At 40.8% G+C, this 26,207-nt stretch overlaps 2 protein-coding genes across 2 annotated transcripts; one reads left to right on the top strand and one right to left on the bottom strand.

The window, feature by feature from the left end:
- Nucleotides 1-3,171: 3,171 nt before the first annotated feature.
- LOC127010792 (uncharacterized) lies at nt 3,172-3,770 on the bottom strand. Its single transcript, XM_050885772.1, has 2 exons — nt 3,457-3,770; nt 3,172-3,385 (listed from the first exon to the last, which is right to left on the bottom strand). The coding sequence occupies exons 1-2, from the start codon at nt 3,768-3,770 to the stop codon at nt 3,172-3,174; spliced, it is 528 nt and encodes a 175-aa protein (XP_050741729.1).
- On the top strand, nt 3,259-26,182 carry LOC108035200 (SCY1-like protein 2). The gene is made up of 19 exons (XM_017110705.3): nt 3,259-4,014; nt 4,465-4,590; nt 4,683-4,781; nt 6,750-6,905; nt 6,989-7,109; nt 7,199-7,294; nt 7,846-7,991; nt 8,442-8,572; nt 11,368-11,482; nt 11,867-12,012; nt 13,055-13,208; nt 13,862-14,038; nt 14,112-14,184; nt 14,699-14,835; nt 14,909-15,122; nt 17,533-17,786; nt 18,573-18,632; nt 21,521-21,700; nt 24,816-26,182. Exons 1-19 carry the CDS (start codon nt 3,832-3,834, stop codon nt 24,840-24,842), a joined length of 2,595 nt encoding a protein of 864 aa, XP_016966194.1. The 5' UTR covers nt 3,259-3,831; the 3' UTR covers nt 24,843-26,182.
- Nucleotides 26,183-26,207: the final 25 nt, after the last annotated feature.

Below are 26,207 nucleotides of genomic sequence, written 5' to 3'. Positions count from 1 at the left end.
TCGCATTAACGGATTTTCACTGCCCCAAAACGACAGACCAGTCCCCCCAATAGAGTTTATAAAATTCAAATGGAAATGACATTTATTAGAAACCCGATGGCTGATCAATGGATTAGATATCGCCGCCATTATTACTCCCATTAAATAGCCACATTTAACGCTGATTAAAGCGGCCACTCGGCGAATGAATGAGTAATGATGGTGGAAATATTGCCTTAAATGCGATACGATACTCGTTAGAGCCTGCATATTTTATGGAATACATTAAATTAATTTTATTCAGAATGCTTACACAAAGCGGGCATATGATTTGATTTATTAGCATCGCGCCAGGTTTTAATTAACTTGATTTTGGATTTGATTTAACGCATGGCGGAATTTTACAGACCATAATTAAATGGCAAAACAAATACGGCCATTTCACTTGCGGTCTATTTATTTGTATGGTTTAAGTTTGGTTTTCCAATTTGCAAGGCAATTTACTTTGTAATTGAATGTACATACATAAATAATTTTAAAAATAATGTAAAATTAATGCCAGCTTCATAATGGAAAGCAAAGGGGGAAATAAGTGTGTTTTTTTCAAAGTTTCAACTTTTAGCAATACAAAATTAAACAAAAAAATAGAAAAGTTAAAGTGTTAGGAAAATATCAACTCAAACAAAATTTAAATCGTAGTATTTTGATGCACCTACTTATTTATTTTCTAAAAGCAATAAAAGCAATCTCGTTTACCTGCGCCAAATTAACAAATTTCTGTGAAATAAATGCGAGAAAATGCATTAAAATAAAAAGTAATTTACCCACTGGAAAATGCCTTTTGAAATAAAATTGTTTCCAAAAATTGTTAGCCGACTTAACCCACTAGAAAATTCCAAAGGCTCGTAGACTGCAAATAGAATGCCATAAAAGCAAGCCGCATCCATTCGCCACGCTTAACGGTCTTAAATATTTAAGCTTGTTTGCCCTCAATTGTAAAATGCTGACCTAGAAACTTGCCTCTGCCAATGGTCTTCCGCCGGACTTAGTCCTGCGTCCTACGTCCTTCGCCCTCAGACCTCGATCCATATTCTATCCGCCGTACTCTGTCAGCCATCATCAGTCCGTGTCCGGTGTCGCCAGTCCCTCGTTTGGCCGTCTGTCCATCGGTTTGACGGTGGATACTTTGGTCTCCCTGGTACCTTTATGGGTATATAGTCTATATGGCCACCGTTAAGCACACAATGCGGTCCGGCTTCTCTGGGCCCACTCATACCTTATTTATTTACCATCAACACAATTTATTTAACGAAAAAAATTTCACGCAACATTGCAAAGGTACTGGGTGAACCGAGTGAAACGATTTTCCACTAAATAGTTTTACGTTTCGCCTGAAAATTTATGTAGTCTCCTTGGCTCCGAAAGTCCTCCTCCTCATCCTGCTGCCGCCCAAGAAAAGTAAGATGTCTCAAGTCAATTTGTTGGCTTCCCTCGGAGCTTCGGGGGCAAGCATCTTGCCAAAATGTTTACTTGCATTGAATAATTCAGTTGGTAAAGAATGTACGCCAAAGAGCAGACAGGCCCCGGGGGTGAAAGTAGTCGGAAAAGCCGGGAAGACCGGAAAAGTCGTCGAGGGCAAGCTGTGAGTGCAGTCAGAATGGGAGAGATGTGTCAGACACTTTGACACATGTTAGCCCAGTCAAATTGCATTAGACTTCCATTTGGGCAATTGCCAAATAGTCATGCAAAAATGCTCTCTGTGGCCTCTGCTATTCCCAGCAATTAACGAAAAGATTATGTCGTAAGCGCATTTTCATGAATTCCTAAAAAGTTGCCGCCAACAATCACACGCTATTTTACGTATTCATTCAGAATGAAAGGCCAGGGCCAAACTCATTTAACTTTTTAATTGTGCAAGCAGCCAAAAGAATGCCACGGAGCTGAAAAATGATTTTTGCAGACACTGAATGTCTGCCATGAAGCTTAAATGCTCTATTTAAAAGGGATAAATACAAACCAATTTAAAATTATTATCTAAGTTCCATTTGGTATGTCAAATTTGACTACTATGAATTTGGGGAATTTAATAATTTAAACCATTTATCAATCAAAAATAATACAGATATTAAATATTAATTCATCCCCATTTGCCTGTCTTTTACCAATTAATTTTTGTATTTCAATAAATCCGATTATGGGCAGTTTATGGTGTAGTATATACAGATAAGTAACTCGAATTCTGGACTTAATTTAATACCTCAGGAGCTGAAATTAGAAAATTATTGCTTAAGCAAAAGATAGATAAAAAACAAATTTTAATAGATTCATTAAAGTTTTCACAAATTTAAAACGCCATATTAATGCCTTGCATGTTCTCTGAAATAGCTATACTATATATAAACGTGAATAATTCTCGTTTATTTTAAATAAATATTTACTAAAGAGCGAAGCCCGAAAAATCTAATCTGTTTAAATTGGTAAAACAAATAAATATAAAATGCAGTTCTGTTCAATTTATTATTGAATGCCGGTCTCCTCTTGTGTTTGTCCAAACTTTTCAAACACACTCTGCAAAACCATTTGAGGCGTGTAAATAATTTTAGCTAATTAGAGGAAGGCTGATATTCCGGCAAAATATTTGCATTCATAAAACTTAAGCTGCCATATTGTGGGGAAAATAAATTACGAATAGAATTAGCCCACCTTCACTAGCCGGGCGAATTTTAATTCTCCCCTTTGCCAGCGAGTTAATGAGTGTATAAATTGAGCACAAAAGCCAAGCCAAGCAATAAGCGCATTAATTGCCAGTGCAGAAGTACGGGGATAAATGGTCGCCTGGGCAACGGGGCGTATGAGCGATATCAAGTGGCCGCAATTAAAGTGAAATTTGCCCTACTGATGGAATTTTCCTTTCATTTCTTTCGGTGTATTCCAGGAAGCCCGAGAGCAAAGCAGCTGGAGAAGAGCACTCCTGGCCCAATTTAGACATCAAAGACGGCAACAACGGCGGCCAGAATTTTCTCACGTTTGGATAGTGTCGAGGAGGTGCAACGCGGTCGCAGTGGCAGCGCTGTGGGAATAACGCCGCCGGGCGGACCTGGAGCGGTATCTGCCGGTGCGGGAGTGGGAGTGGGTGGATCAGGACTAGGATCCGGAGCGGGTACGGTGGCAGCGGCAGTGGTGGCAACGGGTTCACCGGCCAGGAGTGGCCAGCAGCAGCAGCAGCAGCAGTTCGTCGGAGTGGGCGGTGGGGGCGTCGGCGTGGCGGGAGCAGGAGCGGCTGCTGTGGGAGGCGTGGCAGGTGCGGGAGCGGTACGACAGCGCAGCGCCAGCACGGTGCTCGACATTAACTTGCCACAGCGCAAGGTGTCCGTGGGCGGCGGCGGTGGCATTGGCTTGGTTGGACCTCCATCGCCAGTAATACGGAATGGTTTTAGCGTCTATGATCCGCCGGTGTCAGTGATTCCCAGTCGCTACTCGAATTTTAATGGCCAGGGCGGTGTGGGTGGTGGCGGTGCAATAGCAGCTGGTGCAGGTGCAACAGCCTCCGGCGTGGGAATAGCCACCACTAATCGCGGACGACTGTCCATCAGCGCGGCAGGTGGGCCACTTATCGCATCAACATCATCATCAGCTTCAGCAGCACAGGCACAAGGAGGAGGAGGCGGTGGAGTATCCGGATTAGGTGCGACGACAGGTGCAGGTGCAGTTTCCGTTTCCGGTTCGCTGCTCGGGGAGCCAGCAGGCGGAAGTGGATCGGCGCCCACCATCGGCGGCACCGCCCCACCCATCCAGCCGGGTCCCAAGCGCCAGGGCAGCTTCTCGAATGTCTTCTCAAAGCTAATCGATGGTATGCCCGCCGGCACAATGTTTGCCAAATTCAAGAGCACCAACGTGGCCGCCTCCACTGCCACGCAGAGCGTCGCCGATGGCAATCCCATTACGCAGTACTTCGAAATCGGCAAGCCGGTAGCCTGTGCCGGCCCAGAGTTGGTGTGGCGCATCCACGATGCCTACCGCAAGAGCGACAACAAGGTGAGTGGGCCACGGCCACAGACACCCCAGGGCCCAAGGGCTTTTCGACGTAAATTGAGAAAATTTGCCCGTCGAGGTGAAGAATTTTTTTTGAAAATCCATCACTTTTATTGGAAAATAATTTAAAACAGTTCGCCTAAAAACCTTTTAAAATTTTCTGATACATTTGTAAAATAAATTTCACTCTTGGGTAATTGGAGGATTTTAATAAGTTGTGTAAAATCAAATATAAGTGCAATTCAAATTGTTGTTAAAAAATATTGCTGTACTTTTTAAGAATCATAAAAAACTACACTCAACGAAATAAAAGCATAAAAATATAGCTTATTATAAGAGTTTTTATAATCCTTGCATAAATGCTAATTTTCTCGTAGCTCCTTTTTCGCCAGAATATAATAAGTTTTATTCCTACAACTCTTTTCCTAACGTGATTGCACCTTCGGCTTGCAGGAATGCTCGGTGTTTATATTCGAGAAGAAAATTGCGGAGAAGCTGCACAAGCCGCGTCGCAAGGAGACCATAACGGAGCTGCTAAAGAGTTCGGTGAAGACACTGGAGCGCTTCCGCCATCCGCGGGTGAGTCCCTCCCGGCCCCCAATCGATAATTACTTTTCCGAAGACGCCCTTTGGGGCTTCCACTACTTCTTCTGTTCCTTTTCGCCCCGCAGATACTGCAAATCTATCACACGGTCGAGGAAAGCGCAGATACTCTGGCCTTCGCCTCCGAGCCCATCTTCGCCAGCCTCTCCAACGTCCTGGCCTTCCACGTGAGTTTTGGCCACAGTTTTAGTCGCCAGTTGCGAGTTGCAAGTTGCTGGCTTGCGTTGTTGACAGCAACATGGACCTGCAATTTGTGTTGTCGCCTGGTTGCCTTTCACTCCCATATTGGTTGCGGCTTTTTTCAGCCTTTTCCCTCTCACACTTGGACACAGAACCAAATTTGTCGCATATCAAGTAAAACTAACTGCCTATGAAGTACAAATGTATTACAATGAAATGTATATTGGCAGTCTTTGTACACTTTTATTTTTAATTATTCTATTTTTGTAAGTGGCGAAATCACAAAAGCCTTGTTTTAACTTCCTAAAATTATTAAAAAATGGTTCAATTTAGTATCCAATCTGTGGACAATTTTAGGGATTTAAAATTGCATATAAAAAATATTATTATTATCTGTACTTAATTTAAAAAAATATTTTAGTTGAATTTAAAATTTCTCTTTTCTTAAGGCAACTTAAAAAAATGTTCAATCCTTTCACATTTCCATTTAAAATTATTAACAAAAATTAAAGTTAAAATTACAACAAAGTTTATTTTGCCATGGTCACCAATCGAATTATTTTTAAATCCATTTTAGAGTAATAACTTTTTTTTCGGTGCAAATTCACATCCACTACTGGTGTATCTACCATTTCACAGGTACTGCAGACTTTTCGGTTGATTGTGGCACTGTTTTTGGTGTTGCTGCCGTGTTTTGTTAAAGTTTTTGCAGGCCAGCCAAGTGCATAGTTTGACTTTGAGCACAATGGCGAGTGGGTGGGTGGGCGTGTGGGGGCGTGGCTGGTGGCCAGTGGCCAGTGGAAACCAGCAACTGATGGGTATGCATGACAGAAACACAAACGCCAGCTCTCGCACACAACTAAGCCGAGGTGTACAGCACGCGCCGGTGTGTGTTTGTGAAAGTTTACGCTGCCAAGATTGAGTCAATAAAGAGCTTTAGTTGGTCCGCACAGCTCAGAAATTGATACGCACACACACGCACGGTGCGTGTCGCAACTTAAAGGTGGTTTTAGCCAGGCTAATGGATTATATTAGTTGGACAACTCAAATTAATTTGGGGATGTATGGTAAGCGAAAACTTGAACGATGAACTTACCAAATTGGCTTATAACAGGACACATTTTAAGGAGGGCCAAATACAAAGTACTAACTGGAAAAGGGTCATTTGAATTTCAACCATTTAAAATTTTACATTTTACATTTGTTTATTTTTTGAAAAATGTAACATTTACTCAAAAACCATTTACACCAACGAAACGCACTGCACCACTTCTGTTTAAGACCACAGAGAAACAACAGCAGCACTCAGGCCCACATAAACAACTCAACAATAACCAAGAGAACAGAACCTCCTGAATAGTTTTTAGTTTCCCCGAAAGTCGATTCGAGTTAAATTACATTGAAAATTGCAAAAAGGTAAAACTCAAAGCACTCACATGCACACACACGCACCGATACAAAACAAACGAAAAATTGGAAAAGGAAAAGCCATGGGAAAAACAAAAAGCCAGGGTCGGGCAAACAGCAGAAACACGAGAGATTTGAATGGCTTATCATCAAATGCAGTGCTCGGAATGGGAATTTTAAAGCTATCAGCTGGAAGTAGCCTTCCATCCCATCCGAGGGTGAAACGAGTTTAAGGCCACCCAGCCAGCTCAGGGCGGGATTAGGCCCTAACTCTTTATTACTTGTCCGCACGGTACACAGAAAAATGCTAAATGTATTTTCTTAGTATTTATTTAGTAGTGATTTAAACTAAAAAGGATGTGGTTAACTAGTTAATGTTTAAAAGAATAAGTTAGTTAGGTTTTTTGATGTTGTTTTTTGTTTGTTTAAAACGGAATTAACATTAAATTATTTAATTATAATATTCCTTAGGAATGTGCCTAATTAAATTAAAAACTCTAAAACCATTTAGTGCACTATGTAAAATAAATACATTTCTTACTGTGTAGGAGTCGAAGACCTACGACACCGCCAACATGACGCCGGCGGCGGGCGGAGCAGCGGCGGCCCCGGCTCAGGCGGCGGCGAACACTTTGCCCCAACGACCGGCCCATGCCAAGGAATACAATTTCTTGGACATGGAGCTGAAGTACGGCTTTCTCCAGGTGAGTGGCAGCCCGGCTGGCAGGTAACTGTTTTCCCGCACAGTCACCCTGACCTCCGACCCGTGTGCTTCCTTTTTTTCCAGCTCACCGAGGCACTGGCGTATCTGCACTATTCCGGTCACGTAATTCATCGCAATGTGTGTCCATCTTCTATACTAATAACAAAGCGCGGTATCTGGAAGCTGGCCGGCATGGAATATGTGGGTGAGTGCGGTCTTGGTTTGGGAGTCCAAAATTGAAATGGATTGGCCAGGTCAGCAATTTGTATTCATATTCGCATATTCGGATTGCAGAGCGAATGAACGAGAACGATTTGAACAGCTCCATTCCGTGCCCGCCCTGGAGCAATCGGGTGTCCAAGATGGCCCAGCCGAATCTCGACTTTATGGGTGAGTAAATACGGATGCGTCATGGTCCTCCTCCCCCTTTTTTGTAACCAGAAAAAAGTCAATGAGACTGAAAATCATCTATTTGGCAGTTATGCATGAACGGGTAAAATAAATACCATCCTGAAAATGGGAATTTAAGAGAAAGATTCCTAAGAATAAGGATGTTGGACAATCGTTGATGAAATTATTGAGAAGGAATACTAGTTGTATCTACTTACTATAGAACATTTTTTTACAAGAAGAACCTTTTTCCAAATAATAATACAAAATGGTCTCCAAATTTTAAAACTCTGAGCTAATATGTATGTTTTGATCGTTTCTTAATTCGTAAAAAAGAAAGATTTATCGTATTAAATCGTATACTACATGATAGCATATCTAAAATGATAGCATATAAATATAATAATATATTTAAAAAACCGTTTTTAAGGTTTTTGTAATTTAAAAAAAAATCCAAGAAGTTGATAGGATAAATCGCTTGTCCTATAAATACAACAAACACTCCTTATGAGCTCGCAACCCATATTTGATCTATTTTATTCCCCGATTAGCTCCCGAAACTCAGTCAACGTCCAAGTGCAGCCTGCTCAGCGACATGTTCTCGCTGGGGATGGTGATCTGTGCGGTCTTCAACAACGGCAGGCCGCTGATACAGGCCGGCAACTCCACCTCCAACTATGCCAAGCAAATGGAATCGGTGGGTAAACAATTTCTAATTTCTGAATGGCCAGGAAGCCGGGTGGCGAGCTGGATGCCGGATGCCGGACTGCCGACAAGTGCCAATTGGATGGATGAAAAGTTTTGAGCCGAGGCAGAACGCTTGGATGGGCTTGTTTGCGCGCTGTAATTAGATTCGCAGCTTTGTCAAATGCAAATGTAATCAAAAAGTCCACTTGAAACTCTAATTATTTTGCCACTTGTGCGGACAGGTGACGGAGTAGCAACAGAAACAGCAGGATATCCCGCGGGCGCTAGTCATTAAAACTTTTCGTCCTGTCCAGGGACGTTGGCCGTTCGCTTCCGAAGTCCCCAAGTGGTTTCTAATGTTGTGGCAAAGTTTCGTTTCGTTTATGCTTATGGAGTGGCTTGGAGTTTTGGGCCCAATCCCACCCCCTAACATTCACCCTCTTGTTCCGTGCCCTTCCAGCTGGATGATATGGTCGACAAGTTGATGCCCAGGCTGCCGATTGCCCTGCAGGAGGCCACCTCGCGCATGGCCAGTCGGGATGCAACGGCCAGGCCCACCGCCCAGCTGCTCCAGCTCATCAAGTACTTCATGTGAGTGGCCAAATTAATTAACTTTCAGCCATCCAGCTAAGATGGCAAAGCAACAGGAAGCGCTCCAAAACAGTGGCAATTTGCGCAGTTACGTTAGAAGTTTCCCTTTGAGTTTTAAATGAAATTGACACCTGTTGGGAGCACTCACACACGCGTTTACTATATAGAGCTAACCCCGGCGACACGCAATCTCTAAGCCAATTTGTACCGGTAGCTGAAATTCAATTGAAGGTTTCATTTTTTTCCCCCAGCCAGGCAAACATCCATCCTACCACCTTTCACCTCAACCAACACACGCACACTTTAATTACGTCTGTTTGCTGAATGAAAGCGGTAATCAGACCTGAAAGACATACACAATGCAAAGCGAACGGGAGCTGTACACTGCGAGGAAATTTTTAAAGGATTCGAAAAAATAACTGGCAATATGGAGACAAAAAACTAAAACTGTAAATAATTAAAAAACACTAGAAAAGAGCATAAAAAAGTGAGGGTTTTGCGAAAGCATCTAAAGAATTCGCTTAACTTTTTAAGAAACTTTGCTTTCCTATCGTGTTTCCTATCCCAAGTTTTTAATGTAATTCTTAGGAATTCGAGATAAGAAGTAGTCAAAAACGAATGTTTCACGTAAGCATCTGAGAAATTCGGGGAACTGTGCAAAGACCTTATATAAGTCGTAGGAATTCGCGATAAAAAGTAGTCAAAAACTAATGTTTTGCTCAAGGATCTAAAGAATTCGCGTAACTTTATTATATGAACAAGTTAAGTAAGCCCTTAAAAATTCTTAAAACTTATCTCTATCAGGGCAAATAAATTCTTAGATATGTAGATCTGCTGAATTAGTTTATATTTATTTTTTTTGGTCCAAATGAACCCTTCAAAAAGAATCAAAGATGGTTTATAGTTAGAAGCCAAATATTTGAAATAAGGAAGATGAATAGATATCTGGGATTTTACTGGTCCCACCACCATTTTTTACCGAGTGTAAGAAGTGGGTGCTCTTCAGCTGATTGTGCTGCGGTAGTTGAGCTGGAGTGGCACTGCTTCCACAGCCCAGACTGCCTGACTCTGGGATTTATGACGACAGCAGCTGTTGGCCTGCCTCCCACCGAGATCTTCAAAAGGGGGGAAGGCGACGTGCCGCGTTTAGACAAACAAAGGCAAAGACGATGGCGATGGCGATGAGGATGGAGATGTGGCGCCCGAAGAGGCAGCACACAATCCAACCCAAGCATGAACTACATCAGTGCTCAGCTAGGGAATACCGCAGCCTGTCTCCAGGATATATGCCTCGTAGGTGAATTGAATGTAAAGTAGCGCAAAACGTTGGCAATTGTGTGGTAATGCTGCCGCTGTTGCTCTGCGAATTGAATTCAAATTGGCTTTTCATAAGTGCAATTTCATGATGTAATCACGGACAGGTCAGCCAAGGTCTTGTTTATTCAATTTCAAATGTTTATTGCTTGTTTAGAAATGTAGGGTTATTTTTGTTACTATTTGAAAGCTGTAAGGAAAATTATTTTACTTGTATACTAAACGCCATTTAAAGTCTGTAGATAAAAAACTCCTGTTAAAATTGTAAATAGCCAATGCAGAATTGGATGCACTTAAGTTTAAGTGAATTTCAACTAAATAGGGAGTGATTTTACACCAAGTGATTTGGAAACTTAACTAGAGCTTTAGAAAATTAAATTTAATGTCTGTATCTTTTTATAAATATTTTTCCTTTAATTATTTACCTTTAAATTTTTTATGTGCTCAAAAATAACCTTTTTATTAAATAGTTTATAAACAAGTTATGTATCCATTTCTCCTTCCTTTTTTGTTACTTTATTTACTTTTATTTTTTAAAACATTAATTAACCCCAAAAACGAAACCCATATACCTCGTGTTACCACCTACGCGGCTGCCACAGTGAAAGCAACAGCTCTGCCGGAAAAGCACCATCGGCATCAGAGTCTCAACCACCTCGACATCCCTCCTTGGCCGTTGTTAGTCCTCCAGTCAGTTAGTCTGTTAGTCAGTCAGTCAGGTTGGTGGCAGCACTTTGAAGTTAATTTAAATGTTGTCAACATTTTCCGCGTTTTTAGCAGCGTATGCAAATGGCTCGAGTGCCTTGGCAATCAGCGGCCAGATAACTTTCCTCCGCTTAAGCTTCAAGTGGGAGATTTGAAAGAACATTTTTCCGCTTGGTCGATTGCCCTGATTAAGTAGCCAAGTGGCGGAATAAACTGGACTACGCGGCGTATACGCAATGTGATACTGTTTCATTGTTTAACTGAGCGCGAATAGCGCTGCATAGCTCGCATTTATTTCTAATTTGTAGCCAATTCACAGAATCCATCTGCTCGCTGCCAGATAACACACAAGATGAGGGGGGGCGCAATGCGGGTCGAAAGCAAACACTTTTTGGCAATTAAATTTCAACAATTTGATTTACATAACAGTACAAAGCATTTAGAATTCCATTTTAGAAAGTTTGCGGCGCCAGCCCATCGCTCGGCGGGGACTTAATATTTTAATTTCCATGGGCACGGAGATAAATATTGCCTTTGGCTAATTTTTGCGGGTTTTTCCTGTGGCATTTTCATTTCATGCTGTTTAATTTGGTTCGTTCGCACTTGCAGCTTAGTGTTTAATTGATGCCATTTACCAACTAATCCAGCTAAAAACGTTTAAAAAATGCAATTAAGCACTTAAAGCGATTACAAAATGTTGCAGTTATATAATGTTTTTGTATAGAAAGCGTGGAAATAAAGAAATTTAATTGGTTGTCATGTTTTGTGCTTCACAGCGATACGCCCATAAACGCTCTTAAGTTCCTGGACGTGGTCAACATGAAGGACACGCAGCAGAAGTCCCAGTTCTACAAGAGCACCTTGATCGAGGCCATGCCGCTGATACCGCGTGTAAGTGGCGCCCACTTCCTGCTGCTCCTCCTCCCTTCCTCTCCGCCGGAAACGGATGCAGCCTGTGCCGGGCGTTGGACAAATTTTTGGGCCAACGAACTGACAGCACATTAATCATTAACGGCGACAAGTTGTGCGCTTTACGGGCAAACAATTTGTGAATTACGAGCCGTTTTATGTACATGGCAAAAATGTGCGACTGTCCTTTGTTTTCCGTGGAGAAGAGCGGAAGGAGTTTGTATCGCTATATATTTTTATTCGGTCCTTTCTCTGCTGCCGCTTAATGACGGCTTAGCACTGGCAATTGAAATGACATGGACTGGTTAATGACTTGCGCGCCTTGGTGCACCTTTGCTCGTTTATTTATTTCCTTTTCCACCGTAGAAACTCTGGTGGCAGAACATCTGGCCCATGCTCAAGTCGGAGATCAACAATAACGAGGTCCTCGCCGCGGTCCTGCAGCCGGTCATGCTCTTTGTCCAGGAAGCCACGCTCACGGAGTACGACAACCTCATGTCGGCCACCATGAAGTAAGTAGACTTATTTATAGCCCATTGGCAAACGAGGACAATAGAATCGAATGCCAGCTTGCTGGCCGCAAATGAAAAGCGACCCATACATCTTGTGGGGACTGAAATTGGGGCTTTGAAAATAATTATAGGGGCTGCAGCGGGGGATTATAGATAATTTAGGAGGTGCAAACAGGGAAAATAAACCCATTTGGCATGCAAACAGAAATTAATGGGGAATAAATGCAAATATTTATTGGTACTCAACGATTAGAGCGAATGAGTAAAAAATAATACATCATTCCGGTATGAAAATGCAATCTATCTAAACCAAAAAAAAGTACTGTAGATGGGAAATAATTTATTTACGTTATTAAATAGTAGCCTAATTAAAAAAAAAGCAACTACTAAAATAAAAACTCTTTTAAAAGAATTAATAAACTTTAAAACACAGGTAAAAAATATAAAAAACAACTTCCGAATAGCGAAAAAACGTAATTGAAGTGAATTTGGCCGTTGAAAAATATGAATATCACTAAGGACACTTCGGACTCAAAACTTTCTCTATCGTGTCAGTGTTCATCCAGCATCCCTTCTGTTCTTGTCCACCGATCCGAACTTTTTGTTTGAACAATTGAAAAACTTTCGCGACACTTTTTCTATGTTATTCAATTTTCATGACGTTTTATTGCGCCCACTGCGACGGGCGACAGTTCGTATTGTAATTTATAGAGCTCGGCTGGAAAACTTTCCGGGCGGTCCTGGAGGACGGGGGCGTGGCGGTCCCGGGGCCCGGAGTGCTCACCTTCGGCGGTAGCCCGTGCATAAATTAGTAAAACACACAAAGCCCGCAGCACCACGTCTGGGCTCACTACTTTGCCAAAAGTTGGCGCAAAACTTTGTGGCCACTTGTAAGACGCTTATTGACACCCGGCCATAATATAAAAGAAACTTGGCCCCCCAGAACTTTGCACACCCATTTATTTTTAGTAATTTCTGCCTGCGATACATATCAGTGGGGAAAAGTGGCAGCACTAATCAAATCTGTGATATACATCCTCAGAATCATCTACAACACACCGAAATCCATTCAGGCCAGCGTTACGATACTGGAGAATTTGCATTTGATTATCGAGAAGACGAAGCCGGAGGATGTCACCACAGACATAATGCCCATGTTGTTCTACTCCTTCGACGGCTCCACGATACAAGTGCAGGTGAGTGCTCCACTCGGATATGCAAATCACTCCAGACGCCGGCGAATGGAAATGGAAATGCGAACAGGAACGGGCTGACGGGGCTGATTGCGTAATTACAGCAGCAATTTCTTAATTAACTGCGACTCAGACGCCGACTCGGAGCACAAAAGTGCCCGAGCAAGTGAATTTGCATTTTCTTTCCGCAATTTCGAGTGCTCAGAGAGGGCGGGGAAAATTCAAATTCAATAAATGTAAAAATATAGGCACTCCGGAAAAATAAATATTTCCTTAAGATTCCATTTAAGACCTTTTCGTTAAGTAAAATATTATTTTTGAAAATTAACCTTTGGCTATTCCGATTCTTTATTTTGGATTTTGTATTACTTTTGCTATAGGTAATAAATTTTTTTTTTTAATTATAAATATTTATTTTGATGTTGATGTTGAGATGAAACAATTTTAAACTTCGATTTTCAAAACAATTTGAAAATTCCCAGCTACTCAACTTAAATATTATAAATAGATAGTTGAATTTTAGTCTTAAAAAGTTTTATTGTACGGAAATTAATGCTTTTATATCCTAGTTATTCAGCATCAACCGCATAAATTCTATATAATACACCGGCTATCGTCATGAATTATTTAAAAACCCAATTATTTTCCGAACTTAGAGCGCTGCCGTGGTGGCCGTGGCCAATGTGTTTGATAGCATCGACGAGCTTTCCATTCGCCGGATGGTCCTACCCAAGGTAAAGCAGGTGTTCGAGAAGAACATAACCGATCCGAAGATAGTGCAGAACGTGCTCATGTGCATTGAACGAGTCATGGACCGCATGGAAAGGGCTCAGGTGGGTACAATAAATGGCATTCGCCACCACTGAAGCCCATATATCAAGTAAATGCATTACAATCCCAAAACAGGTCATGGATGAGGTCCTGCCGCTGCTGGCAAACATTCGCATTCCCGATCCTGATATCATCATGCGTACTGTGCGTAAGTTGAATAGCAATGCCTGCGGCAATTCCACACACATCCGCTTCCATTGTTTTTTATGCGATTATCGAAAACTAATTAAAGTACACAAAATCCAATTTTCCCCTTGGCCCATTTCGAACAACACAGATTTACACCAGTTTATCTGCATGTTAACTAGGATAAATACAAATTGCCCACAGAGGTTTACTTTCAAGCGAATTTCCACAAGCTGGCCTTTTCGTTACAGATTTTGGTTAAAGGGGTGCTTAATTTTATGAACTACTGTGTATTGTTGTTGACGAACTTAGTTGGGCAAATATTTTGATTAAAATGACTCTGAATGTGACTTAATCTCCGGGGAAAACAATCGTTAAATAAATTAGGATTGATTTAAAGGTCTTAAAGTAGCATTTTAGGCAATTGAAGTTCGTTGTTGCGCATTAAATGGAATGATTCTTTAAATGAAAGGATAATAAAATTTAATTTATATTTATTTTAATAATATTGTTTACGTTTTTATCCATTTTCTCAGGCATCTATCATAAACTGTTTGTGGACAAGACCTATGGGTTAAGCGTGGAGACGATGGCCACCAATGTGCTGCCCCTGCTCATCCCGCACACCGTGAATCCGGCCCTGAATTTCGAGCAATATTGCTACCTGCTGGAGGTGAGTTTTCCAGGGTAGTTGAGCATTGCAGTTTGATTGTTTCGCCAACTGTTGTTTTTCCATGTTCTTCCAGGTGTTGCAGCAAATGCTGGAGGCCATCGACCGGCAGCAGAGGAACAAGTTGAAGCTGGACAACCTGTCGATGGCCTCGCCGGAGCGCCACCGCACCCTGCGCCACCAGTTCTCCACGGACAACATGAACGCGCCACCCTTTAACATCCCCAACTTGCGCATAGATCAGCGCAAGACGTCCAGCGCCGAGGACATGGCCCGCAAGAACTCTGGCGGTAAGTGGATCCCACATTATATTATTATATTTTATTTTGGTTTCCATTACTTTAATAATAATCAGTTCCTTAAAATTAATAAAAGTGGCACAGAAACTTAAGCATATGTCCTATGGCTAATAATATTTTAGGGAGTTGTTACTTCAATGACTCTAAGTTCGCCCTAGGTTCGGTATAAAGCGGGATAATCTATCATTAGAAAGTTTTCAGTTTCTCCTAGAAATACTTTTGCCATACATTTCATACATACATTTAATAAAATACGGAAAGGTTTGTTTTGAATTAAAAATAACCCTTAAATTCATCTGAATTCAAAATGGCATCGACCAATTTTTAATTACCAATAAATTATGCACACCTACTTTTGATTTAAATTATTTACCAATGCATTCAGATTGGTTCATATCTAATGCATAAATTAATGAAACGTAAACAGAATGATGGGCCCAAGAAAATTTGGCACTCCTTGTGTGGCCTTTGCCGAGTCTGTATTTATGGGACTCCCGCCCCCTGCCCACTTGGTTGTCGTTTGAGTGGCCGCCTGTGGGCAAGTATAATTGGAAATTTCGTTGCGATTTCAATTTGATATTCATCGAACGTGACAGGAGCCCGTTTGTCCTGGCCGCTAATCAGCTGGGCTCCATCCACATCGGGCCATTGTGCCGGCCATTTAATTGTATTATCCCGGCTTGATAATTTTATAATGACGAACATGAAAATCAAAAGCACCGCCCGGAGCACCGAGCATTATCAGCCATGGAAACACAGGCTGCAGTGCCTAATGAACTTTCGCCCTAATGATGATTTATTATGATGGCCGTAATCGCCCGCAGACACGAGCCGGCTCAGCTCAGATCGACCCACTGTGCCACCGACAATTCGCCACAGCCGGGTCAGAGGGTCAGGTCAGGGGCACCTTGAGCCGCCCACGCGCCGCCGACCCACTCGGTAATTTCCACTTTGCCACCTGACTGCAGCTGCTGCTGCATATTACCACTTGAAAGTCACAGGCAAACAAGGCCAGGCCAATTTCAGGCTCTCAGAAACATAGCTGCCCAGTCGAATATTCTGGAATATCAGCATGAACTGAAAAATCAATGGTTCGGAAACTAGTGCATTTTAAAATTAAACTTTTCCTTCAAAAATAAATAGAAAGGGTGAAGTTTTAAAGTACTATAATAACACCTGATTGTTATCACTTAAAGTGGTTATTAAAATTTATTTTAAATCAAGAATAATTATTTCGAATGCTTGGTTTTTACTAGCTGGATGGGTTTATCTTAGAAAGTATTTAATATATTGTTCTTCAAATGTATTATACAACTACACCCATGAAATTTCAAAATCCCAAACCAACAAACATGAAGTATTAAAGGAGCCTTAACCACAAACATTTCATAGTTTTCACAATAGCTATTAGTGAAATTTCACGTTAATTGAACAGTGAATGCAGAATGGCAGGCCAAGCGCAGCCTTGACAATAGCCATGAATTCCAGTTAATAACTTTTGGCATAAATTGCCCCTGAATGGGACTGGCGAAGGGTGCCGAGGGGCCAGTCAGGTGCAGCGGCCGCAACCGCAAAATGTGCGAGTGTCCTTGGCAGTGACAGAATTCCTGGCCAGGGTAACCTTGGCTCGCTGGGTTTCGGGCATTCGGTTTGTGGGTTTTTGGCACTCACTGTGGTCCCGACGTGTCTGTGTTTTGGGCCCCGACCGCAGCCATTATTAGAGCTAATTAGCTTCACAACACAATGCTGGTGTGTCAGCGAAAAGGATTTGGGCGAAAAACAGCCGTCCCATATGTGCTCGCATAAAGGGAATAGATTACAAAGGTACACGGCAATAAATTACGCGTGACATTTGGGTGTGTCTGCTTAAAAGTCATACACGCGGTTCTGCAGAGACCGGGTGGAATTTAGGCACATTTTTAGGTAGTATACGTAAGCCAGTTTTGCTTTAAAAGTAGACTAAGCTTTTAAAAATTGATTAATTTAAAAAATAAGTCAAAAATGACTATCTAAAGTTATAAATAATTTGTATTTGGAGTTTTAGTTCACAAAAAAAGTTCTAATAAAATACTAAATAGTGTTATTTGTTAGCTTTAACATTATAATTTTAATCTTTATGGTCCCTGCCCGCTCTCAAGTCTTAAAATTCTTAAGAAACCCCTATACATATAATAAACCGAGTAATCAGATCAAAGGTTTTTCCTTTTTCTCTAAAAATTAAAACTTATAAAATGTCCGATTGTTATATTCTATACTTCATAATTACGAAGAAAATAGTCCCAAGTTTGCATAAACGTTTTAAGCATTATTTTCAATGATAAAGTTAAAATAAATTATATTTTTAAAATGTGATAATTAAACACTTAACTCTTTTTTCCCCGTGCACTATACCTTCTCCCAGGCTCCGGCATGCTGGGCGGCTGGTGGTTCGGCTGCTCGCCCTCGTCGCCGGACAGCAATTTCCTGCGCGTGGGCAACGTGTTCCCCAACCGGCGGCTCTCGGACAACACGCTGATGACCCCCAAGATCCGGATAGCTCCGTCGTGCGCCTCCTCGCCGGGCGGGACTCCTGGCAGCGGGCTGCCGACGCGACGCCACTCGAGCATTGGGCCGCAGGAGCGGCGGGGCTCCACCATCAATTTGTCACCGCCAACTGTAAGTTATTTGCGTCTGGCCCGGCACAGGGTTTCAGTTTATGTTTCGGTTACAGTTTCAGTTAAAGTTTAAGTTCCGATTTGGATTGTTTCCCTTTATTTTGTGGTCGCCATTGTTTGTTGTGGTTTTCCCCACGCCCAGTTTATTTATTTGTGCCTCACTTTCCGCGATTGCCACTTGATTGGCCGCATCGATGGCCACAAAAGGCTTGCCATTATTTGATTTTTATTGACATTTCATTTGAGTGCGCCCTGCCGCTTCCTTGTTTCCTCAGTTTGGCTTTTCCAGCAGCTCATGTGCCATATTTAACTTAATCCGCCGAACTATTCTGTATACTACTACTACTATTATATATAGCCAACTAGCTATAGCGCCTAGCGTAGCGTTAATCGTGTTTACTACAGTCTACAGTTACAGTTACAGTTCAAAGTTCTCAAAACTTCAAAGTTCACATGACTACGTACAAAACCAAACAAGAAACATTCCGTTCTGGGTTCAGTTCACTCTTTCGTTGGTACTTTCATTTCCGATCTGCTCAGTTCTGAATGCGATTATGTATTAGCTCATTTCCCCCCCAAAATCGCAGCGAAGTCTACATATCACAGATGCTCTAACACACACTCTCTTGTATCTTATCTCCCCCGATCTAAAACCGATCAACTATACACTTTACAAAAATCAAAAAATTGTATATTCTAAAAAAAAAAACAAAAATACCAAAAAATCTACGGTGTTTTCGGGGTCTTTCGATCACCATGCATTTTTTATCTCCTTCCTTACATTTAGTACGGTGCCCGCGGTAGCTCCGGATCGAGTCTATCGGTGCCATCCACCTCGGTCTATGTTGTAAGTCTAAAAAACAAAGCAATCCCAGTTATGTGAATGCAGATTTACAGTCAACACTGCGAGCTTCGACCAAGTCGAAGATATTATACCCTTGAAGGCAATAAAATAAATAATAATAAATAAAATAATATTTTTACTTAAAAGTTTTTCAACAAAATATCTTATAAAGAAACTGTAGAGAGGAAGTACAATCTGCTAATTCCGAATTTATACCAAAGGTTTATAAAAATACTAGAAATAATACTTATATACCAAAACAATTATGGTATCCTTTTTGAGTTTATGATTTCTAGTATTATATTCCAATATTTCTGATCAGTAACAGCGATCAAATGTTCTATTTCTAGAATTACAATCCAAAAAAAATCTAAGAAAATGTCTGTAACTTGTTTGTACTATTTCGAAAGCCTCTTCAAGGGTATAAGACCACCAAGAACATGGTCAGGCCTATCTGAACGGATTCGTTTGCAATTCCTGTGCGAGTTGTCGGCAGCACTCTAAGCCAACATCGAAATGGACTTTGCCTTGCCAAGTTGTTAACTGTCGTTTCATTGTTATCGTTGTCGTCTCCAAAAGCACTTCAAAGCTAACTTTCTGTCCTCTCTGCCCGTACACAAATCACTCGAACAATGCAACGATTGCCCGGCAAAATGGCGAACGGAAGCCGGAGGGATGCGCTTCCGTTTCCGCCTCTATTGCTCGCCCGCTCGCACCCGTCTCTCGCTGGCCTTTTCCGATACTTCGATATATAATCGTATTTTTGAGACTGCAACTGCAACTGCGTTTGAATATGAATTTGACTTGCTGCCTAAATCTCTCGTTCTCGTTCTCGTACTCGTACTCGTACTCGTTCTTGTGCTGTTACTTGGATGGAAAACCTGTTGCAAGAATATTTGAAATTTTGATTTACCACTTGAGTTGTGTATATTTTGTGCGTTCCGTTTTCATTTCCGATATGTTTTGTGCATTTGCTGCGCTGCTGCTATCTGTTCCTCTACATGTATATCATTTTTGTGTGGTTCTCGTTCAGTTTCCAGCCTCACGAGTGCTGTTCTTGAACTGTGTCTGCCTGTACTTCCGTTCTCTCTGTCTCTATCTCTCTGGGTTGGGCCGAAATAAGAGCCTTGCTAATATCCAGTACGGTGTATATATAATGCAGTCGACTCTGTTCCGTTTCTGTTGTCTTTTGGTGTGCATATTATTTTCGTTAAACATCTACGTATCCCATTATGATTTCTAAGTATGTACAAAGTGGCCTCAGTGAAGAAGAGTATCGAAATAATGAGATTCCGAGATGTAAATTTGAGGAATGGGCGGCTTTCCGGCGAAGTAATCGAATTGATTAAGGAAAATCAATCAAATGCGTCGGGCTCAAGGATGGAAAAATAAATGATAGCATACTTTTCAGGGCTTCAAGGAAAAATTGTCTTGGGATACAAAAATATATTTTGTTTTAAAGAAGTTTGTTTTTCAACGTCAAAAGTGAAAAAAATATACATTCTTCAAAATGTAAATATTTTATTTATTTTACTGTTTTTCGATAAAAGAAAAATATTTCAGAGTTTATACTTCAAGACAAGAAATCAGAACCAAAAAGAACCCAAAAAACACCTAGCCCATTTACAAATACTATTGATATGGTTAGTCTAACAATTCCTTAAAAAAAAACAAGAAACCCTCTGAGGATCAAAACAACAGGAACTACAACCATTTAAGTTTATTAAACTATGCTATACTATACCTATACTATGTGACTACTTCTTCATTAAATGTCCTGATCGTGCTCAGTGTTAATTTGATTTCGTTTCCATTTAACTCTGTTCATGTTGCGTTCTCAACAGAAAGAAACTAACAAAACACCAAACATAGTATACTGTCTCTTCATTTATGTGTACTTTAATGGCTAACACAAAAAAATAATATGAATACAAATGGAAAGCCAGAATTTCGTGTATTTCTGCTGTTGAATTGTTGAAAAACAACGCTGTGAATCGATGTTTCCTCGCGCTGTGCCTTTATTCAGCCAACAAAAAACACAAAACACAAGATTGCGTTTATTTCATGTGTGTATATTTCCGTTCTTCATTTCATGTACGAACAAAAAATAATTGAAACAAAAATCGAATATACGTATAAATAAATAAACAAAAAATTCGCAGCTTGCACGGAGCATGATCGTGAGTACACGTTTCATAATTTCGGAATTTCCATTTAATTTTCTCTTCCAGTCTTCTCAGCTCACTCCCTATTTTTCCGCCTCTCAACTATTTAAGGTCTAGACACGCACACACACCGCCGAACAACGCACACACACGCACACGCAGTATGCTGATATTAAATTTTATGTTAATGTAATTTGATTTCATTTGCCCCGCCCCCCGAACACCCAGCCGCCCTTCATGTCTGCGAGGCCAAATTTGATTTGGAATATGAATGCATAAATACCCCGAGCGCATTCAGCCTCATATGTACATACCTCTAGCCGCATTTACCCCAAATATATTATATGTTCCCATTCAGTTGGACTTTTCTGTGTTCTGCAATTCGTTTGTATCAATGTTTTTCGATTCGAGTCGACCTCCCCCTCTCCGTTGATTGATTGAGTTCGAGTTTGGCCTTCTTTCATTGTTTGTTGGTTTGTTCGATTGTTTGTTTGTTTGTTGGTTTGTTCGATTGTTTGTTTGTTGCACCATCAGCTCAATGCTCAATGTATACCTATCCGTCGGTAAGGCTTGGGTTCAACCAGCACACTCCCACACAGCCCCACAAAGCAGACCCTGTACATAGCACAGAACCAAGTATTTAAACTCGATTCCGAACGCATCCAAAGAAAGATATATATATAGTATATATAGCATTAACGACTAGCCCCGACTAATCTTCCAAAGAAATCTCCTTTATTGTACTCCCAAAAACAGGGTGGCTCCATGCCGAACACCTCGAGCAGTGTGCCGTTCCTGCTGTCGTCGAGCATGCAGTCGATAAGGTCGCGTCGCCAGTCCACCGTGCTCTCGTCGGGACCCCTGGGCTCCGGATCGGGCCTGCTGCAGCAGCTGGGCAGCGGCATGGTAAGACAATTAACTTCCGTATCCGGCACGGTTAGCCCGGTGCCGCTGTTGCGGGTCAATGGCACACGAAACAGCCACAGCAACGTCCGAAAGTGTCCGTCACTCAATATCACATTCAGTCAATAATACGATCTGAACGAAATCGGCGAGGCTCCGGCCAACGCCGATTCCAGCAGATACGGTTCAGCCAGCACCAGCAATTACAATTACAATTACAATACCGGCTATAACTATGGCCCCGGCTACGGCCTCAATCTCAATCAGAGCCTCAACAATGTGCGTTACAAGGCCAAGCTGCGGAGCATGAATCTCAATCTCAATCCGCCAAGGAACTAGGCAGCAGAGCCTGAAAAACAATCAGATCAAAACTATAAAGTATATGGTAAATCGCATCAAACTGAATGGAATGGGCAGAGGGTAAAATGTAGCAAAATAGCATATATACATATATGCCAAAAGCATTGAATGAACGTACCTATGTGAGACCTACTATATAGCCTAGCCCTACGTACTACTACCTACTTATAATACTTGATTCTAAACCGATACTAAAACTAATTACCAAACCAATATTTATATATATGCATACTAATAGAACGAGTACACAACTGTTGTTTTTTGGAGAATTTATTCGATATTTGTATGTACCATAAGTGTTAATGTTGAAACATATCTGAAAACGTAACAAAGTTATCCGCCACATAGCCCAAAATTGGATACTACTAACTGCAGTTTATCTTTATTATTGATTGATATTATTGATTATCTTAGTTGTTGCCACTCCCATCGATTTGAAATCCCTGCCCAGTAAAACGAGAACGAAATCGAACACTAGCGACCGTGTGAACAGTCGAATTCAATTAGCGATTGGAAAATCAAATTTCAAAGAATCCCCCCAACCTCCCATCCACACACAAACACCACTGGCATGCGAGTCCGTGTTTATGTGCGGAACGTGATGTCAACCCAGTTCGAATCCTTTATCATTGTCGTCCCGATAATCGTGCTTGTGAATCCCACGATAGTGTTACTACTGTTAAAGCCCACATTAGCAGCTAGTTTAGCCTAAGCACCTGCACCATGAGTTTGTCGGATTAAAGGACACTTTCCCGGCTCACGCTCTTACGAGTTAGCTAACCCAGAGCTACGATACGATAGGATAGTTACCATTAAAAACGTACTTTAAGTTGGTACACCTAAGTTCTTATACATTGCGGCAATCAAGGTATAAACTAGTTATTATTTGGTTAAACCTATTCTTTAAATTCGTTTTATTGAAAGAAGTTACATACAGTTTTGAAAGATTTTTGCATGGTTTCCCAGCTTGACCTTGTCTTGAAATGCCCTTCTCAAGGAGTACAAGTTTTTTAAATTACGGTCCATAAGTGTGTTCCCATCATAAAGTTGTAAATTTAATTATAAACCATTAATAATTGAAGAAGTTTAATTTTTATCGCTCTTGATACAGATATTTGACTTCAAAGTCTAAAGATTTAGAAAATATTTTATAAAATGTACATAAAAATGTAAAATACATTGCGAACCCAATAGGTTATGTCCCTTCTGCGTAGATCGAACCACTTATAAAAATGCATGCCAACCAGAACCTCTCACAGGATAACCCTATAACCACATGCTGAAATATAGGTGAAACAGAAGCTTTTTCTGTAGTTTCTCTACGAAAACCAAGTGAAGAAATAATATACGAACCCATGGAAATGCATGCGCATGAAATTTTTTCAGTTTCTCAATTCTCGCATCTGTAAAATATTTGTGGAGTTCCTAAGTGTTTTGGAATTGACGTTTTCCATGGCGTTGTGAACGTATCTGTACTACTTGACTTGCCATTTTACTTTCTGCCCATCTGAACTGCACTGTATATATTCTGGAGATACAACAACCAGAATACTGAGATAAACCAAAGAGAAAACCAAAGCTGATAAATCGAATTAAACTGCTGATCATGGAGATATTATAGAACATATGTGTGTGTAAACTTGATTGATTGACTGACACTGAAGGCTTCAGAAGGCTGCTATACCTGCTATCTTGCATACTTATATCGATCTGAACTACTGTATATGAATCTGTTAACCGACTTACCAGATGTTTATATGCATTTGTATTGTACTTTACTCTACTACGATTAAGTAATTGCGAATTTATTGTAACTGTTTGATGTACACTTGGCTTTTGCACAATCAGTGTTGCTTTATCCTTCAACTCCCAAAGAATCCCCTCCCGCCCGCTTGTGCATACTCGATTTTAGTTTCGCTTTCGCCGTACTTATGATTATGATTATACTTCAAAATGTGCCTTAAGAGTTCAAAGGTTCTCGCATTCCAAGTGCGTAGTGCGTAGATTGGCGACAAGAAATCTTTAAGAATATACCAGTATAGTATACCATAACTTGATGGTATCGAAAAGAGTAGCTACCGATACCTATAGACAGGCATAGCGCTGCTCGCCGATCGTATGTAAGTGAACCGGAGGTGAGGAGGTCGCCGCAAACCTCCGACTATACCCACACTCATCCACAAATGTACCTTAGTAGTAGTTTTGTAGTCACCCACATCCGGTTCCGGTGGAAATCCAACACAGACACGTACACCTAGCCGTAAGTTGATCCTAGTTAGATGTTCGTAGTTTGCATTGCGTAACCAGTTGAACCCGAGTGCCACAGATCCCAGACAATCCAGAACTCCAGCTACCCAGAACCCGCCATCACCGGAAATAGGAATCAGTTCCCGAGAATCGAATCGATGCATGACAACCGAACCCGATGTGTGTCCCACCCCTTTTGCTAATATATACATTATCCTCTCTGTAATACCAATATATTGTGTGTGCCTCTTTCTCTCCTCTTGGCTCCAAAATATTTGATGTTTCCCGTATTCGTAATTCCCGTAATATACGTAATATCCGTAACGGAGTGCGAGATACTTCGAAACCAAGTAGCTTCCGCAGTTCCCATCGCATTTGCCCAGTAGCTAAGTAATTCCCAATTATGCAACAGTACAACCAATAGCCTTTATATGTAGCTTTTATATGAAAATCGTTTGAAACCGAACAACCAGATTGATGGCCTAATTATCTTGCAACAACTCTATTACAGTATCAACTATTCTCCGGACGTAACTAAAGATACAGAAACGCACACAGATAAATACATTCAAAAGAATCCAATTACTTTTCAATGCAATTTCGGTCCATTTATGAAACACCAGTATCAACTTATATTAGCGGCATATGAATATAAAATTGTAAACGTATACCAAGAGCAAGCTTAACTAAGTATTTTCAGTCGACTCTCTAAATGTTGTTAGCCAATCCAAATCGATGTGACCAAAGCAACATATTAATCACAACTTAATTGTAATTTATCAAATACAAAAGTGTCAAACACAATCCAACAATCACGAAAAAAATCACGATCCAGAGTAAAACAAAAAAAAACCTTATGCAGAATGCAATCAATTCATAGAAACCCTAGATATTCCTGAATATATTTATTATGAATGTTTACGCTAGGCCAAAATACGTGTGAAATATTCCTCGATGTGTCATAGAACTTACATATGTCATGCCAATAATCTTTTGATTTAAACCCTAATAACCGAACCATATCATGAAGCGAAGAAGCAAGTGAAATAAGATATAGCTTAAAATATAATTATTTATTTGTTTTGCAAACATCAATCATATCGCTACCTCGGATACAAATAAGAAATCGAGCAAGAGAATAATAGAGTACCTTCTTACATCGTACCTAGCACCATGAAAATCAAACTTATCACAGAGCTTTATAGCAAACGCAATCAAAACCTAAAGAACCTAATAAATATTGATAGCCACGAGCGTGAGAAGAAGTTTATTTTTAGCCCAGAACCTCGAGGGTTCCCGCCTGCGCTTTACAGTGACGAACCACATATATACTCCCCATCATTCAATCCATTATATATACACTCTGTTCATCCGGAATACCTCGAACCACACCCAAAACTACTACTAAGGTGAATACACGAATCCAACCCAAGGTCCACCGATATCTACATACCGAAATAGAACCAGAACCACTTAATGAAGCCGATGTTCCTGAAGGCAATCTCAATCTCAAATTTATAGTCAATTTGCATAGTAGGGCAGCTATGCTATATGCGTATAAGTGTGGCATATGGCAAATGGTAAATGGTAAACTCTTGAAACTTTATATCGTGAAGACGTCATTAATGTATTCATTACGTAAACTGCAATTAAATCGATTATCATTGTTGTGGTATGTTTAGCGGAGTAGAAGTGAATAACTAAAAACCAAAATATGAATTTATATATGTATACAAGCAAAGGAAGCAGACGAACTCTACCTAGGACACGCTAGAACCCACTTTATATACACGAAAGATCTATGCTCTGAATAACACGAACGGGAACGGGACAATCAAAATTCTACCGACACTAGTTCTATGCCAATTACGAATTTCTATCTACCAGTTACGATTTTCTGTTA

The sequence above is a fragment of the Drosophila biarmipes genome, chromosome 3L, assembly GCF_025231255.1.
Source record: "Drosophila biarmipes strain raj3 chromosome 3L, RU_DBia_V1.1, whole genome shotgun sequence".
In the NCBI taxonomy this organism is placed as follows: domain Eukaryota; kingdom Metazoa; phylum Arthropoda; class Insecta; order Diptera; family Drosophilidae; genus Drosophila; species Drosophila biarmipes.
The sequence above is the reverse complement of the archived record's forward strand: the minus strand, read 5'-3'. Positions and strand labels throughout refer to the sequence as shown.